General features: G+C 47.8%; 2 protein-coding genes across 9 annotated transcripts in view; one reads left to right on the forward strand and one right to left on the reverse strand.

The window, feature by feature from the left end:
* Positions 1–1965: 1965 nt before the first annotated feature.
* COX6A2 (cytochrome c oxidase subunit 6A2) lies at positions 1966–9067 on the forward strand (the record flags this gene model as incomplete). 3 transcript variants are annotated; one of them, XM_081255935.1, is made up of 3 exons in its annotated part: positions 1966–2207; positions 8614–8828; positions 8913–9067. In XM_081255935.1, 3 exons carry the CDS (start codon positions 2174–2176, stop codon positions 8994–8996), a joined length of 333 nt encoding a protein of 110 aa, XP_081112061.1. In that variant the 3' UTR covers positions 8997–9067. The 3 variants fall into 3 exon arrangements, with proteins under 3 accessions (XP_081112061.1, XP_081112063.1, XP_081112062.1); XM_081255937.1 differs by having other exon boundaries at positions 8692–8828; XM_081255936.1 differs by lacking the exon at positions 1966–2207 and adding an exon at positions 8470–8542 and having other exon boundaries at positions 8692–8828.
* A 912-nt stretch (positions 9068–9979) lies between these two features.
* The window catches only part of LOC308628688 (integrin alpha-D-like), a 29073-nt gene continuing 22174 nt past the window's right edge, over positions 9980–16878 (reverse strand). For 4 of the 6 annotated variants that reach the window (XM_081255927.1, XM_081255925.1, XM_081255928.1 and 1 more), the window contains 10 exons: positions 15215–15328; positions 15024–15103; positions 14832–14915; positions 12157–12235; positions 11890–11997; positions 11706–11783; positions 11396–11509; positions 11172–11273; positions 10798–10908; positions 9980–10335 (listed from right to left, as the gene is read on the reverse strand). In XM_081255927.1, the coding sequence (XP_081112053.1) occupies positions 10222–10335; positions 10798–10908; positions 11172–11273; positions 11396–11509; positions 11706–11783; positions 11890–11997; positions 12157–12235; positions 14832–14915; positions 15024–15103; positions 15215–15328 (984 nt within the window). In that variant the 3' untranslated portion in view covers positions 9980–10221. Of the gene's footprint in view, positions 10336–10797; positions 10909–11171; positions 11274–11395; positions 11510–11705; positions 11784–11889; positions 11998–12156; positions 12236–14831; positions 14916–15023; positions 15104–15214; positions 15329–16878 lie in introns of those variants that run through there. The other 2 variants (XM_081255929.1, XM_081255930.1) reach the window with 2 other exon arrangements.

Consider the following 16878-nt stretch of genomic DNA (forward strand, 5'->3'; position numbering starts at 1 on the left):
GTCCTTGCATGAGATTTAGAAGGTGTGAATGAAATGGACCACTTTCTTGCTGCTATTTTCCTGATGACCAGTAAGGTAGAGGAGGCATGGGGGTTTTCTGTTGCAGTGTTGCAGTGTCTAATCTTCAGCCTTGTGGGTGTCAAGAAGCAGGTTAGAGGCAATGAAGCAGCTTCCTAATCCCCGGTTTGCAGCTATGATCCAAGTCTCCTCTAGCTTATATGACACCACGTGAAGAAAAAGTTGCCCCTTCTGGGAAGACACAGCTCTGGGGGTCAACAGAGGGCAAGGTGGAGCCTGACTGGCCCAAGGTCACTCAGGCAGCTGGTGGCTGAACTTAGACCAAAATCAGGGTCCTTTCCAGATGTAGTCCACTTCTGGGTGCCAGGGCAGATATGTGGCTCCCAAAGCTGAGGGGACTTGGCAGAGGGGCACTAGGGTTAGATGAGCGAGGCACCAGCCTCTAGTGCAAAATTTAAGGGAGCATGAAAATACTCGCAATCAAGATAAATGATACGGGCTTCCCTGGTGGCGCAGTGGTTGAGAGTCCGCCTGCCGATGCAGGGGACACGGGTTCGTGCCCCGGTCTGGGAAGATCCCACATGCCGCAGAGCGGCTAGGCCCGTGAGCCATGGCTGCTGAGCCTGCGCATCCGGAGCCTGTGCTCTGCAAGGGGAGAGGCCACAACAGTGAGAGGCCCACCTACCGCAAAAAAAAAAAAAAAAAAAAAAAAAGATAAATGATACATCTATGCGTATATATATTTTTAAAAGGTTTATTTATTATTTACTTCTTTAATTTGATTTATTTTTGGCTGCGTTGGGTCTTAGTTGTGGCACGTGGGATCTTTGTTGAGGCATGCGGGATCTTTCCTTACGGTGCGCGGGCTTCTCTCTAGTTGCAGTGCACAGGTCTTCTGTAGTTGTGTCGCGCGGGTTCTAGAGCGCATGGGCTCTGTAGTTGCTGCACCCGGGCTCTAGTTGAGGCACGTGAGCTTAGTTGCCCCGCGGCATGCGGGATCTTAGTTCCCTGACCAGGGATCCAACCCTTGTCCCCTACATTGCAAGGTGGATTCTTTACCACTGGACCACCAGGGATGTCCCCCTATATATACTTTTAAATCAGAAAGCTACCACCTGTGCCAGCCACCTGCTTTTGTAAATAAAGTTTTATTGGAACCAGGGCCATGATTAGGGTGAGGTGAGTGAGGCAGGGTGGAGAAAATACAGGGTTGATGCTTGTCTTTATTTAAATCTTCGATATTTTGATATTTTGTTCACCATGAATTTTTTGCATTCATTTTGATTTTTTTTTTTTTTTTTTGCGGTAGGCGGGCCTCTCACTGTTGTGGCCTCTCCCCTTGCAGAGCACAGGCTCCGGATGCGCAGGCTCAGCAGCCATGGCTCACGGGCCTAGCCGCTCTGCGGCATGTGGGATCTTCCCAGACCGGGGCACGAACCCGTGTCCCCTGCATCGGCAGGCGGACTCTCAACCACTGCGCCACCAGGGAAGCCCCATTTTGATTTTTTGAAATATCGCGTTACAATGTCTCCTCTTGATTACTGAGTTTGGGGGCGTTCCCTTAAATTCTCTGCCAGAGGCCAGCTCCTCACTCTCGGTCTTTCCTTAGCGAGAGGTTTTAGGTGCCACCACACCACGTAAGGCCAGGTCACCTCCACCAGGGCTCGCTCGCCCGGGCGCCCCAGCCGGCTACTTCCTCTCACATTCTAGTTAGGGACTGGGATGTGGTTCCTCGGTGGCTCTTTATGGTGTGCTCACTGCTCTGACCTGTTCGGGACCATCTTGGGAGGGCCTGGGGACAGGTGGGGCGGGTTTGGGGAAGGAGAAGCAAGCAGGGCGGCGGGGGGTGGAGCGCCCCCTGCCGGAAGTTGAGTAAGGATGCCCGGGACCCTCCGCATTCGGGTCTCGGCCCCTTGCGGGGACTACATTTCCCAGAAGGCGCCGCGGAGGCTGCCAGCCGTGGAGGCTTGGCTGCGTCCCTCGCAGCGGAGCCAGGCGCCGCCGCTGCCGCTTTCTCTCAGCCTTCCTTCGGGGGTCAGCCCTCTCGGGATTGGACCCTCTGCCACGCCACGGATGGCCTTCCCGGAGCTGGGGTCTGGCTCTCTCCGGAGAGTGGGGGCGACCGGCCCCGTCTCGGCTGCACCCCGGGTGTGTCATGCAGGAGACACGCAGGTGCGGGGTCTCAGTGGGTAAGAGCTGGCGATGGGCAGCAGCCCGGCCCGCCGCCTCCACCTAGAGCTTGGGGTTTCTGAACACACGTCTCCGCCGAGCCCCTTTGATGCGGCGCCCCATGAGCCCCGAAAGCACACGGGTGTTATCCGGGGTAGAAAGGGCGGGACGAGCACCTCCACTGCCCTTTTCAGCTTTCCACCCTCCGTTCTCTTCTTGGAGTCCAGTTATTCTATTAACTCCCTTAAGCAACCACAGCCTCTCCCGCCTTAAAATCCGGGCCTCTACTACTGTTCCCAAGGTGTCCGCTGCGTTCTGCCTTCACCACCCTACCCCACCCCGCGCACCCGCCTTCCGTCAGGTTCAGCTTTCTCAGCTTTCCACTAGGCCACTGTGTACCCCCAGCCCGGACACAATCATGTAGGCTTAGACGGTTTGGTTAAGTTAAATTTTATCATCATGTGACACTGAGTCCAGCTACTGAGAGCTGCACACACCCAAGTTCAGGACTCGATCTTAGTCTATTGATACCCTGGACCCATTGCTCAGAAGGGAAACACTGCAGTGAAGGAAGGAGTAACCTGTGGAGGTTACTGAGAATAACCTGAGATATCCCTTTAGTTCAAAGTTTCTCAACCTTGGCTGTACATTATTGTTATTACTCTGGGGTACAGCCTAGGCAAAAGAATTTTGTAAAACTTCTGGTTAATTCTAGTGTGCAGCCAGGGTTGAGACCACTGCTTTAACCCCTAGGACAGATGGGTGGGGCCTGGGATGGCCAGAAGCACTAGGCCAGGCACCTCCAGCTGGGAGTAGCCTCAACCCTTCATCCCAGTGTGCTGCACAAATCATTGTTAACATTTTCTATGTGTCCCAGGCTGTGGAAAAAGGAAGCTCTGCCCTACAGTAAGAAACGTATCTGACAGCCTTATGTAAGGCAGTTGGAAGAAAGGCCAAGTAGGAAACACAATAATCCCAGGAAGAGGTAAGGAAAGCCCAGGCTAGACAGTGAATGTAGGAGGGGAGAGCTATGATAGTCACAGAGAGAGTGATGGATTATGGTGGCTAACAAGACCGAAGTTTCTGGCAACCTGTGGCACTTTCAATTGTCACAAGGGCTGACTGCACTGACTGTGTCCCAGCTGACTCAGAGAGCATTGCCAGAACTGCTGTGGTTTTCCTAGGGCCCCCAAGACCATGAATGGGCCACGGTCATCAGGCTTGGCTCAGTCTCAGACACTAGCACATTGAACTGTGGCCATTCAGACTTTCAGAAGAGCATCTACTTTATGAAGGCCAAAGGCCTTTTCTTACATAGGGCATCAGCTGCACTCCTGAGGATGATTTCTACACAAGAGATTCAAAAAAAATAAGCTCTGTGCATGGCCTGAACATGCTCATGACAGCATTTTCTGTAGTAATGACATTCCAATAATAAAAGGAATGAATAAAATGTGGGATTTTAAATAAAAATTGGATGTAGCCATTAAAATATCCTTATGAAAGAATATGAATGAGCCAGAAAATGTTCACAAGTAAAAAAAGAATGCACAAATTCTTTTCGGAAAACAAAATTAGACTCATCTTTTGCTTGGAGTAGTTTTCTCTTGTTCAGTAGCTAAACTATGACTGTAGAGTAGTCAGAATATGTAGGCATGTTGGCAAAGCCTGAAGAAACATGCAAACATGATGATATTATTCTTAGAAGCGGTGGGATTATGGAAGAAAGGTAGTTTCTTTTTCAAAATTGTCCTAATGAAATAAGCATTATAGCAGAGAAATTAGCAGGGAGCTCTCTTGAGCCAGACCATTTGGGTCCTGGTTCTGCCACTTATCGTATGGATGAGCACTGGCAAGGTTAAGACCCTTTGGTGCCTCAGTTTATTCATCTGTAAAATGGGGTGATAGTCCCTCTCTTGGTTAGTTGTCGTGAGGTTTAATCAACGTGCGGAAATTCTTAGAACAGATAATCTCATTAGTACAGATGCGTAGGTGAAATGCACTGGACCCAAGTAAACAGCATTGTGTTTAGTTGCTTTTCTCTGTTATTGCTATAGAAATAACCATGATCTCATTGACTGGCAGGCAAAGTGACTGGGCAGACTTAGATTGGGTGTGGTCACTTTCATGGTCCCTTTGGTTAACTTTCCAAGTGTGTCCACATTGTAATTTGGGAGGGCAACAAAGATAAAAGAATCTGAGTCTTAGCATAAACAAACCTGAGCAGCCGGAAGTGGTTCCTTGATTCAGTTACCATTTATTGAGTGCCTACTGTGTCAGGCACTAGGCCAGAGCCTCTGCTCTCACGGAGCTCAGTCTACTGGGGATTCAGACATGTGACCAGATGTTCGTGATGGTTCTCAATGCCGCTGCAGCAGTCACCACACCAAGTGTGATAGGAGAGTTTGGGAAAGCTTTCATTGGAGCTGGGGCTCACGTGATAAGTAGGACAACTTTAGGCGACAGGAAAGGGGGAAGGGTATTCTGGGCAGTTGGAAGTAAAACAAGTCCAAAAGCACAGAGGTGTGAAAGGCCATGGCGAGTAAAGCTGCAGAGGTGGGGCAAAGCCAGGCTGAGAAGCTCTGCTGTCCGTGCTGAAGCATTTGAACTCTCTTCTGTAGGCCATGTTGTGGGTGGCATTTAGGCACAGGTGCTTTGAAGCAGGGGAGTGACATCAGATTTAATGCTGGAGTCTGGGGCTTAAGGGAGAACTATCACTGGTGGATTATATGGATGATAAACCAGAATGCAGGGACTGGAAGCAGGGGAGGCTGATAAGGAGTCTTTTGCAATAATCCAGGCAAATGATGACAAGGATTTGCACTTAAGGCAGTAGAACTGGCAACAGAGAGGAGAGGATGGAGTTGAGAAATCTTTCTGAAGTAGAACAAAAAGGGTGTGGTGCCTGAAGAGACAGGTGCAGTTGGAGGTGCAGAGCTAGGGGGAAACAGCGGAGTCAAGGACTTGGGTAGGGGAATTCCCTGGCGGTCCAGTGGTTAGGACTCCGTGCTCTCACTGCCAAGGTACCCCGTTCAATCCCTGGTTGGGGAATTAAGATCCCACAAGCCTCACAGCCAAAAATTAAAAAAATAAAAAATAAAAAGAGAACATATGTACACATGAAAAGATAAGAATAATAAGTAAAAAGAAAAAAAGGACTTAGGTAGCAAGCCTGGAAACGGGATGCGTGATGCTCTGAGGCTCTTCTATGCTGTTTGAGTTCTCATCGAACTCCACATTTTTTTTTACGCTAATAGCACATTGTTGGGAAGACCAACAAATATTTTTTAAATAATTTTTATAAAACACAAGGGAAATAATTTATTCATCACTGATGTTGAGACATCACTTAATATTATGCTTGTCCATACCAAGGATATAAGGATTTCAGTAACATACCTTTGCCTACTACCTCCCTAAATCCTTCTGTAAATTGTGAGATTTGAGGGACAGGAGAGAGGAGAAATTGTTCCTTTTGAATCTTAAAATGATGTTAGACAAGAGAAGCCAGACACAAAAGAATACATAATATGCAATTACATTTAGATGAAAATTTACAATAGGCAAAACTAGTTTATAGGGGCAGAAAGCAGATATCAGTGATTATCTGGGGCTGGGTGGGAGAGGGAGTGGCCGACTGCACAGGGGCCTGAAAGAACTTTGAGGGGTGATGGAAATGTTCTCTATCTTGATTGTGTTGGTGGTTATGCCAGTGTATACATTTATCAATATGGGCTTATCAGATTTTCAGCAGGAGGGGTACTTGGGCAGGTGCGCCACAAGAGGGCAACAGCAGCAGAGGATGCTGGCAACCCTCGGGCCATCGACCAAGTACCAGCTCTTAGTGGGAACTTTCAAGCTGAGGCTAAGGGATGGGAATCCCCAAGGAATTGTTTGGTGATGACCAGCAAAACTGAGTGGAGAGAGGGGCGCCTAGAACCTTTTCAGGTAAAAATACCCCCTTCATTTTTGTTTTCTCCAAGAGCCATAATCATTCAGTAGGGAGGGGGTTTGAGGGGACTGTGTGTGGACAAAGAAGCCAAGTAACTTTAACTGGAATAAGGTCCCATCTTCTCAGCAGCAATTCCAAAATACAACTGGGAAAAAGCAACTGTAGGAAGAATTCTGTTATAGCTCAGTGAGGGCGTGGGAATAATTTAGCAGCACCATATAACATTTAACTGTTCAACAAGGTTACTAAAAACAAAACAAAACAAAAAGCTGAAAAAAGACATGTAGAACCAGTTTAGACCCATCAGGAGGAACAGGTATGGAGCCCCTTCTTGAAAATATACCTTCCCCATTTTTCTTTCATATATTTAGATTAGGTATCAAAACATAAAACTTATTTTTTATACATTAAATTCATATCAGGTACATCAGCTCTTGATCAAAGCTGGGGGCATCCTGTTGGACTGTAGTTCTGAAAAGGTGTTTCTATAGCGTTATCCAAAGTAACACGGTCCAAACATTCATTAAATACACCTTTTTAGAACACCCACTTCATGCCAGGTTCTGTGCTGGTGTTGAGGACAGAACCACGGACAAGGCAGATGTCAGCCCTGCCCTGTCTTGCAGTTTTCTAGAGCCTCTAGGGTTCACACAGCCCTGCATATGCTTTCTTCTTTTTCCTCCAAGTAGTCTGATTTTTCAGACTGAAATAACATACTTAGCAGTAGACACTTGTCAAGTTTGTGGCTGTCCAGCATCTTTGGAATACTCATCCTACATTTTCCCCAAGACACAATTCCTACCACCTGAAGGCAGAAGCCTGAAGTAGATTTCCCAGCCTTTCTCAAAGCTATGGCACAGGCAATGACCTAGGTGTTGCCAGTTGGTGCCCACATGATTCTTTGATCGAGAAGAGAGTGACTGAAGGATGCAAGTTTCATAAAGAATCCGTTTTCAAGAGGGGATGAGGGTGGAAGAATCTAGCTTTTGATGAAATAAAATTTTTAAGGCAGGACAAGGAAATTTTTAAGCATAAAATTCTCTGCCATTTTGAGCCACTACCCCCTCCCCTTTAGTGTGCATTGTGTATCTGCCTTATACATTAACTAGATACCCTTAGAAGACACAGGAATGCCTACTCGCTCCCCTCCACCCCCCCCCCAAAAAAGCAATTTCCTCCTGGTGCCAGCAAGGTAATTCCTTGGAGATAACATTCCTTTCTCAATCCTGTAAGGGGTCACAATAGCCCACTACATGCCTTGTTGGAGTATGTAAACTGTCAGTATGTTACATTGATGTATAACCCTTTGTCTCAAAAACTTACATAACTGTATCTCGACCTCTAACAGGTGGAACAATCCTCAGAGCTTTCTGAAAGACTGTCTCCCCGGTTATAACCCTCAGGTTGCCTCCAATTATATTTTCCATTTCCTTTTTAAAAAATTAATTAATTAATCTATTTATTAATTAATTTATTTAGGCTGCTCCAGGTCTTAGTTGTGGCATGCAGGCTCTCAGTGGCAGCATGCATGCGGGATCTAGTTCCCTGACCAGCGGCCGAACCTGGGCCCTCTGCATTGGGAGCGGGGAGTCTTACCCACTGGACCACCAGGGAAGTCCCTATGTCTTTCTTAGATTGACTACTGATTAAATTTTGGTGACACTTTCCATGGCAGCATCGATGAAGTTTTTGGCACTCAGTGTCCAGCAGTGTGAACTGTCTCTGCACAGCTGGCCCACAGAATGGTTTGTTTCTGGCGGTACCAGAGATCCTGCGAGCTACCTAAGATTCACAATTGCGTATCTTTTTAAAGCTAGTTAAAGGGAGTTCTGCTCTTTGCAAAGAACTGTGACTAATACACATACTGAGCTCCTGTTACGTGCCAGACTCTAGGCTGGCACAATCCTCTGTTGCTTTACCTAAACTTCATAAAGATCATTTAAGGTACAAATTATTATACAGTTTACACCTGAAAAACCCTGAGATTCAAAAGGACACAATTCATTCTACAAATATTTATTAAAGGCCTATTGTGTGCCAGCCACTGGGAATAGAGTATTGAACAAAATAGTTCCCCACAACTATAAAAAGAAGGGCATATTGTATTTTAAATGTCCCCTTACTGAAATAAGAGGCACAGTACAGCAGCTGTCTGGAGAGAAAGACCTCCAGCCAGGCAGGCCTCGTTTTAAATATAGAAACCCCCTAAAAATAGCCACCCACGTTACAGACTCAACAGGTGATTGGCGGGAACAGAGGGGAGGGGAACCGAGGCCTCAGTGAAGGAGAAGGAAAGGACGGTGCCGTTGTCCCCAGCTTCTCTCACCGACATGGCTTTGCCTCTGAGGTCCTTGGGTCGCGGCTTGGCCAGTGCGGCCAAGGGAGACCACGGAGGGACAGGAGGTGAGTTGCAGCCAGGGCCTGACCCTGTGGCTTCCTGACCTTGTCCACCTGTCCCCTACTCCTGCCTCTAGGACGTTCCAGGGTCCTGGCGACGCCGCCCCCTCCCGCCCAGTCCGTCTCTCTCTCAGCCCTGCCTTTCTCCACTGCAGCCCGCACCTGGCGCCTCCTGACCTTCGCGCTGGCGCTCCCGAGCGTGGCCCTCTGCACCCTCAACTCCTGGCTCCACTCGGGCTACCGTGAGCGCCCAGAGTTCATCCCCTACCATCACCTCCGGATCCGCACCAAGGTACACTGGCCCGCGCGGGCGCAAGCGAGGGGGTGCGGGGGACCCCCAGGCTGACGCCTCACTCCCCCCTCCCTCTCTCCACAGCCCTACTCCTGGGGAGACGGCAACCACACTCTTTTCCACAATCCCCGGGTCAACCCTCTGCCCACGGGCTACGAAAAGCCTTGAGGCCTTGGCCGATGCCCCCAGACACAATAAAAGTGTGGAAGCTGCGTGTGGCCGCGGGCTCCGTGGGGACCACAGGGCGGGGCGTCCATGGCTAGAGCTGGGCTCGCGCGCAAAGTGCAGTGGGCGCTCCACGTGCTCTTCCGGAGACCTTGACTTGGGAGGGACTCGAGGGGACAGTCTCGATGGACAGGTAGGAGAGGGCCCCTCCCCTCTCACCTATTAATAATTAGGGCTGTAGGCTGTAAAGGGCTTTAACATACACTGACTTCTCACAGTAACTCTGGGAACAAGATCTAAGTTTGGTTCCACCTTCTCCAGAGGAGGAATTTGAGATTCTCAGAGATTAAGTGACTTAAATTCAGGCAGCTCGTCGGAGGCCCGGTGGAGACTCAGGGCTGCAGATCCTGAGGTACCACTCTTTTCCTGACACACATTCAGGGCCTCTGTGATTTCCCCCTGTCTAGAGACAATTGTGATTTCAAACACAGGATCTACAGCCCTCTGTGTAGATTTTCATGACCTAATTCTGGATTTGGAATATTTTGGTCATTCTCTATGACCACCTTTAATGGGTCTTCTGTATTAGTTGGGGGAAATTAGATGCTCCCTTTCTGGAAGCCTGGTTCTCCTAGTTTTGGGGGACCCCATTCACAGGGGATGTTGGTTCAGACAAGCTCTGGACATTTCATTCACCTCCTAGGACAGTCAGCTCACTTGCCATTGCCAAGGAGCCTGATGCCTAAGCTGAAACCCATGACCAACACACACACACACACACACACAGGGGGAGAGAGAGAGAGAGAGAGAGAGAGCTTATTTTGCCCTCCTCTCCTAAAACTACTCACAGCACCATTAAGAAAAGATGCTCACAGGCCCCAGTCACCTGAGAAAGAGAGAACATTTTCTGTACCCACAAGCCACCCCTCCCCCCTTACTAGAACAGCATTCAGGTCCCTAGATTAGAGCTCTTTCATACAAGGAAATTGTGTTATAAACATCCTCATTTAATGTGACAGTTCTTATACATATGAGAATTCATGCTGGCATCATGCCCGCTTCTGTAAAAAGTGGGTCATCACTGAAGAAGCCTGGTAGATATGTAAAAATATAAAAACCTTTCGATGCCTTGGGAAGATGACTTAGCACCTGGCCAGTTGCTCAGGCCAGTCCAGATCGACACGGAAGTTATTCCCATGGGGGTAGAGATAAATGGGAAAGTGGATTCTTAGGACAAAGGCTGATTGGAGGCCTCACAGCTGAGATACTCCCCATTGAATGTGGCACTGTCTTCAGTGTTGTCACCCATCATTTCTTTGTATTGACGTTTGAAGAAGCCACACTATGAGGGGAAATAAATCAGAAAATCTGGATCAGAGGGCAGGGTAGGAAGTTGGGAGTAGGAAGAAGCTGAGACAGAAGAAGGAAACCAAACTGACTTGTATTTGTGTGCCAGAACACTTATGTGAACAACATACATCACATACTGAGTGTCTTCTCTGTGCCCAGCTCAGTAGCTGTACACATCATCCATAGCAGAAAAGCAAAGATTCTGCATACCCTGGCCTCATGTTTGTCTCATTTCAGTCACTCTATGATGTAGGCATTATTTCATTTCGAAAATGATGAAAGAGCCTCAGAGAGGTTGAGCAACTTGCCTGACATTATACAGCAAGTAAGAGCCAAAACGTGCACCCGGACCTGCCTGACTTCACTGTCTGAGTTCTTCCTGCTCTACCATCCTGTCTGTGGGAGGGCCAGGGCTGGGTGCTGGCGGTGTCAAGAGTGAGATGAAAGCACTCACCTTGTACAGTGTAGCTGTGATGAGAGCCAGCGGCAGCAGTCCTCCCACAGAGCTGCCCACAATGAGGGGGGTGGGGTTGTAGACCTCATACTCTTCTAGCACCATCTCCACCTGATTTGGGGATCAGAAAGTATCAGGCCTCTTGCTGTTCCAGACTCCTCCCAGTTCCCCAATCTTTAACTCCCTCCCTTTCTTCATCAGGCTCTGCTCCAAGGGGTGAGATACAGAAGCACTCATGGGCTTAGGAACAGTTGCCTGCCTAGGGACCTCCATCCTTCCTCCCTCCAGGCTTGCAAGCCCCCAACCCAGCATCACAGATTTAGCATCAGGAGCCCTCTGATCAGCCTGGTCACTGCCTACCACATGGTCAGTACCTGGGCTCTCAAAAATGCCTCCTGTCCTTGAAGCTGGGAATACACGGATCTGTTGAAAATGATTTCAGCCACACTCACGACCAATGTCTTCTTCTGCAAAGTCTGCAAAAAAGAAGGGGAGGGCTGGGAACTAGCTCTGGGGAGGGCTCGGGGTTAGAGAAACACCCTGGCTTGAGGTGAGCACAGACACATCAGGCCCCACCTGAGTCTGGGAAGGGACACACCTGGCTGGCCCAACCAAAGCTGAGGTTGCCCTTCAGAATAAAGTCAAGTTCCTCCTGGACGTGGAAGGAGGGGATGTCACAGCGGAACCTCAGGCAGTCAGCAATGGAGCAGTCCTGGGGACAGGAGAGGAATGAAACTGAGGAGGGTCTTCACTTAAGGAGGAACCACAAGAGAAAATGAAATCTATCATATTTGGGGTGGGGAATAGATGGACAATCACAGAACGTAAACATGGTGATACAGCTAACAGTACATTTCCCTGGATCCCCCAGCTCCTAGCTCGTTCTACGGCGATGGGATCTTTCTCACCAGCACGAGACTGCTTGGAATCTGGGTCTGGAAGTCAGGTTGCTGGGGAGGTTCCCTCTCTGACACACAGGGGAGACTCTAGGAAGAGAGAGAAATGCCATAGAATGATCCACAGTCCACTGGTGAGAGGGTGTGAGGCACTGTGCGATCAGACCCTGGAGAGTGACAGAAGGCAGGCAGGCACCTGTGAAGGGGCCACCATAGCCACGTCCCACACAGCCACACCTTTCAGCAGGACTGGGACCCAGAAATGAATGCTGATGGCCAGATCTCTCTGACTCAGGTTATTCACCTGCGGAAAATAGAGACAAAACATTACTGTGGTCCCTGGAGCATCCCAAATCCCCCTCCACCTTTCCTGGCTTCAGCCCTCGACTCCTCTCCATCCTTGCCCACCAGCTTTCTACGTTCACATGGGAGGGACAGACGTGGATATTCCCTGGCCTCTCACACGATATCGATGCTCGGCTTCTTTTCTGCTCTTCTGGTCAGAAGCTGAAAATTTGAAGTACTTGGTGGATTCTTCCTGCCTGGAGAGAGAGAGGGCTTGTTGGTGAAAAACACACCTGGGACCATCCTCAGTTGCACACCAGCCTGCTGCTGAGGCCTCTGTTGGGCCCAGCAGATGACCCAGGGGAGAGATGATGGTCCCCCTGTGACTGTGCAGCCTCAGCTTCAGCTCCTCTCCTTCGTGGCCTTTTCCCTCATCCCCCAGAACTGCTAGCTTGTCCCTTGAGACCCCGGCCCTTTCCTCTCCCCATGACTTTGCTCAAGCTCTTTTTTTTCCTGCTTGGAATGTCCTTACCCACTCCCCTTCTGGAAATTTTCACTTAAAGTCCCAACTTGAACATGACCTCTCATGATGACCGAACATTTCCCATGGGAAAAAGGCGTTCCCATTGCTTTCTCTACTAGGTACACGGTTGGCCTCCCGTAATGCTTGCAGAGGCAGCTGCCAGAGCAAATAAACCTAAGGGGACTTGAGGGAACCAAGGCCTGGAGATGGGGTGCAAGCCCTTCCATGATGGGAATGAAGAAAATAGATCCAGCTCTCCTGGGACAGTTAAGTAATTGGGAGGAAAGATGGTGTGTGGACACAAGCCCACAGAGTGGACATAAATGTCCCAGGCTGCAGGTGGCTTTCTTTCCATCCATCCATCCATCCATCCATCCATGGCCTCCTTTAGTCAATATTCATCATCTGCCAGGCTGTGTGCTTGACTCTGGAGATTCAACAGTTAACAAGCCATAATCCCTGTCTTCCCAGGGTTTAACATCTAAGGGCTCAGTGGAATCAGGCAAACAAGCAGAGGGATCTGCAGGTTTCACCAGTAACTAGTGTACAGAAGCCAGGCCAGCCCTACAGAAACTCCGTGGGCCCCGCAGTTTTCCCACAGATGTGACTGTCGGCTTGGTGATTAAGCATATAGACCAGACCACCGGGGTTCACATCTCAAGTCCACCGCTTCCTACCTGAGTAACTTAAGGCAAATTCCTTAACCTCTCTGGGCCCCTGTAGTTTTTTCCCCTTGAAAACGGAGATGCTAACAATAATGCCTGTAACAGACTTGTGATGAGGTTTGTAGCAGTGCCATGAATGTTAAAATCTATTTTTCCACTTAGTATACTAGCCTTCCTCGCTGCTCCCCATCCTACCCCTTTCTCTCTCTGCTTCAGTTTTCCCACCTTAAAATCTTCCAGTTCTAAACCTCTTTTCAAATTTGAGTAAATCACTCAGCTTCTCCAATCCTTGGAGAGGCATGTAGTATATGGCCATGGGCACAGCTCTGGAGCCAAACCACCTGGGTTTGATTCCTTGTTCTGCCACTTACCAGCTGAATGACAGGGGTAAAAACCTCTGGATTTCCTTGTTGGCAAAAAGGTGTATAACAATAACTATATCGGGACTTCCCTGGTGGTGCAGTGGTTAAGAATCCGCCTGCCAGTGCAGGGGCACGGGTTCGAGCCCTGGTCCAGGAGGATCCCACATGCCGCGGAGCAGTTAAGCCCGTGCACCACAACTACTGAGCCAGCGCTCTAGAGCCTGCGAGCCACCACTACTGAGCCCACGTGCCACAGCTACTGAAGCCCGCGTGCATGGGCCCTGTGCTCCGCAACATTAGAAGCCACCGCAATAAGAAGCCGGCGCTCTGCAACGAAGAGTAGCCCCCGCTCGCCGCAACTAGAGGGAGCCCGTGTGCAGCAACGAAGACCCAACACAGCCAAAATTAAATAAATAAATTTACAATATCACAGAGCTAATAGAGTGGTTAAATAAATGTAAATACCTGTAAAGTGCTTAAAACAAGGCCTGGCATATTGTAAGTATATATGACTGTAAGCTCTTATTGTAAATTTCAGTGTTTTCCCATGGATAGAAGGGCAAATTCACACATGGAATTTGGAAGGGCAATGACACTGCCTGAACCCCCTCTCTAGTTCCCCTAAAAATTAGCACAGCAGCAGCAGCAGCAAACTCTGTCCCATGGCAATATTATAAGCTTCTGATCAACTCTAAAGCCTCTGGAATTTAGCCAGGTGGGTGGGGCTCCTTGTCCTGCTCCCAGCCTGGCCCCTTCCCCAACCTTTAGAACCCAGAGCAGCAGCCCTACAGTTGCCTTTCCTGTAGCCTGCTGAGCCCTGGGCTCTTAAAAACCGTCCCAACAGTTTCTCACATCTCTGCTCTCCTCTGACTTTTGTGAAAACCTGACCTTCTCTTCACTCTGTGTGGTGACAGACCATATCCTGTTGGGCACAAGCTCCCCACTTCAGAGTGCTCAGAAAAGCCTCAGTCTTAATCTAGTAGCTTCAATTCAGCGTATTCGTGTTTAGCACAAAGGCTGGAATTGGCTTCATGTTAAAGAAGCCTGTATCTTGGAGAGAGAGAAGAGGATACACAGTGGTGACAAGGTATGTGTTTCCCACCAGCAGGTCAGTTCGTCAGAGAAGAACCAAGAATTGTGGGATATGGTGCTATGGTATAAATATATGGCTGGTCACAAGAATCGCCATGTAGGGAATCAGAGTGGCTAGCTTAGATACCCATCCTCAAAAGAGCAGGCTGGCCTGCAGGGGGAGGTACTAGGCTTGGGGGAAGGTCCAAGGGGAGGGCCAGGGATTAAGTACCTGCTGATCACTGTGTAGACAGCATATTTCACTGGGAGCTCCAGCTGGAAGGTAGTGTTGTTGGATGTAGGCTTATTATTTTCACTGGAGCGAGAGAGGGGTGACTGGTTGGGAAGGAATCCAGGAGAGGAGTTTCTGGCTGGGGCATGAAAAAGGAGAGGGAGGGACACACCATATGTGGCCGGGGCTCACCTGTTTGCATTGGCCCTCAAAAGCAACTTGTCTCCCAGGGTGGCCTTGTAGGAGACATCAAATGTGACTATGAAGGTGGCCTGAGGGAGGAAGAAAGAAGGGTTGGGGATAGGGAAGGCCATGGTGGAGTGAGGGAAGGAAATGGGCCAGGACGAGGGAGAAGAGTGATGAGGATTGGGGGAAGCTCTGACCTTAGTGCCCTCTTGAAAGATTGGGTGGTTGATGCTACAGCTGCTGCTCCTCAGGCCCTCATTCCCAGTGGGCACTGCCTCACATGCCAGGCGCAGGGGACGCTGATGGGGTTGCTTCCAGAGGAGGAGAATGAATTTTTAAAAATTTACCCACATGTATATATGGGCTTGATGTATAAGAGTGGTGGCATTGCAAAGCAGTAGGGGAAATGACAAGTTTTCAGTAAATGGTCCTGGGAAAATTGGCCCATACAAAACAAACAAACAAACAAATACTGGATCCCTACCTCACCCCATACATTAGAATAAATCCTGACTGGATTAAAGACTCAAATGTGAAAAGGCAAAATTAGAAATATTTTAGAAGATAATATAAGGGAATGTCTTTATATATAATCTTGGAGTAGGGATATATTTCTTAAACATGATACACACATAAAACACAAATACAAAGGAAAATTTTGATAAAAATCAACCACAACCAAATTTAGACCATCTATTTATTAAAAGACGCTATAAAGAGACTGAAAAGACAAGCAGTAGGAATGGAAAAGATATTTGAACACATATAACTGGAAGAGGACGAGTAACCAGAATATGCAAAGAGATCTTACAACTCAAAGAGAAAAAATGGACAACTCAGTAGAAAAATAAGAAAAAGAGTTGGACAGGCACTTCCTAAAAGAAGAAATGCAAACAACCAAGAAGTCCAAATGAAGAGTTGCTCAACCTCATTAGAGAAATACAAATTAAAACTGCAAGAAATATCGTTACTCACCCACCAGATCAACAAAAATTTAAAAGTCTGACAATGCCAAGTGTTGGGGTAGATGTAAAGCCACAGGAACTCTCATACGTTGCTGATGGAAGTGTAAATAGGTGAAAATGGTTTGGCTTTACTTAGTAAAATTGAAGATACACACAGCCAATGATCCAACAATTCCACATGTGGTATATACTTTCCAAATATTATGTGTAGGGGCACCAGGATACATGTTCAAGAATAGTCATGGCCAAAATCAAAACAACTCAGATGACCATCGATCATCGGATGGGTAAATAAATTGTGATTTAGTCATGCAAAGGGATTCTAAATAGCAGTGAAAATATTCCATAGCCACAAGCAACAACATGGATGAATTTCACAAGCATAATATTGAAGAAAAGAAGAAAGACACAAAACATACAACATTGTTATCACTTATATTTGGAATCTAAAAAATGAAACAAATGAATGAATATAACAAAACAGAAACAGACTCACAGATCTAGAGAATAAACTAGTGGTTACCAGTGGGGAGAAGAAGGGCGGCAGGAGCAAGATACAGGTCGTGGTTTAAGAGGTACAAACTACTGTGTATAAAATAAATAACATACAAGGATATATTATACAGCACAGGGAATATAGCCGATATTTTATAATAATTTTAAATGGAGTATAATGTATAAAATATTGAATCACTATGTCGTACACCTGAAACTAATATAAGATTGTAAATCAACTATAAAACTTGCAGGAAAAAAGGAGCATACAACATGTCTCCATTCATATAAAGTTCAAATATTGGCAAAACCCAACAGCATTATCTAGAGATGTATTTATGGGTGGTAAAACTATAAAGAAATACAAGGAATTGATCATTGCAAAGTCAGAATAGTGATTA

This window comes from Mesoplodon bidens (assembly GCF_964165515.1).
Source record: "Mesoplodon bidens genome assembly, chromosome: 15".
Taxonomy (NCBI): domain Eukaryota; kingdom Metazoa; phylum Chordata; class Mammalia; order Artiodactyla; family Ziphiidae; genus Mesoplodon; species Mesoplodon bidens.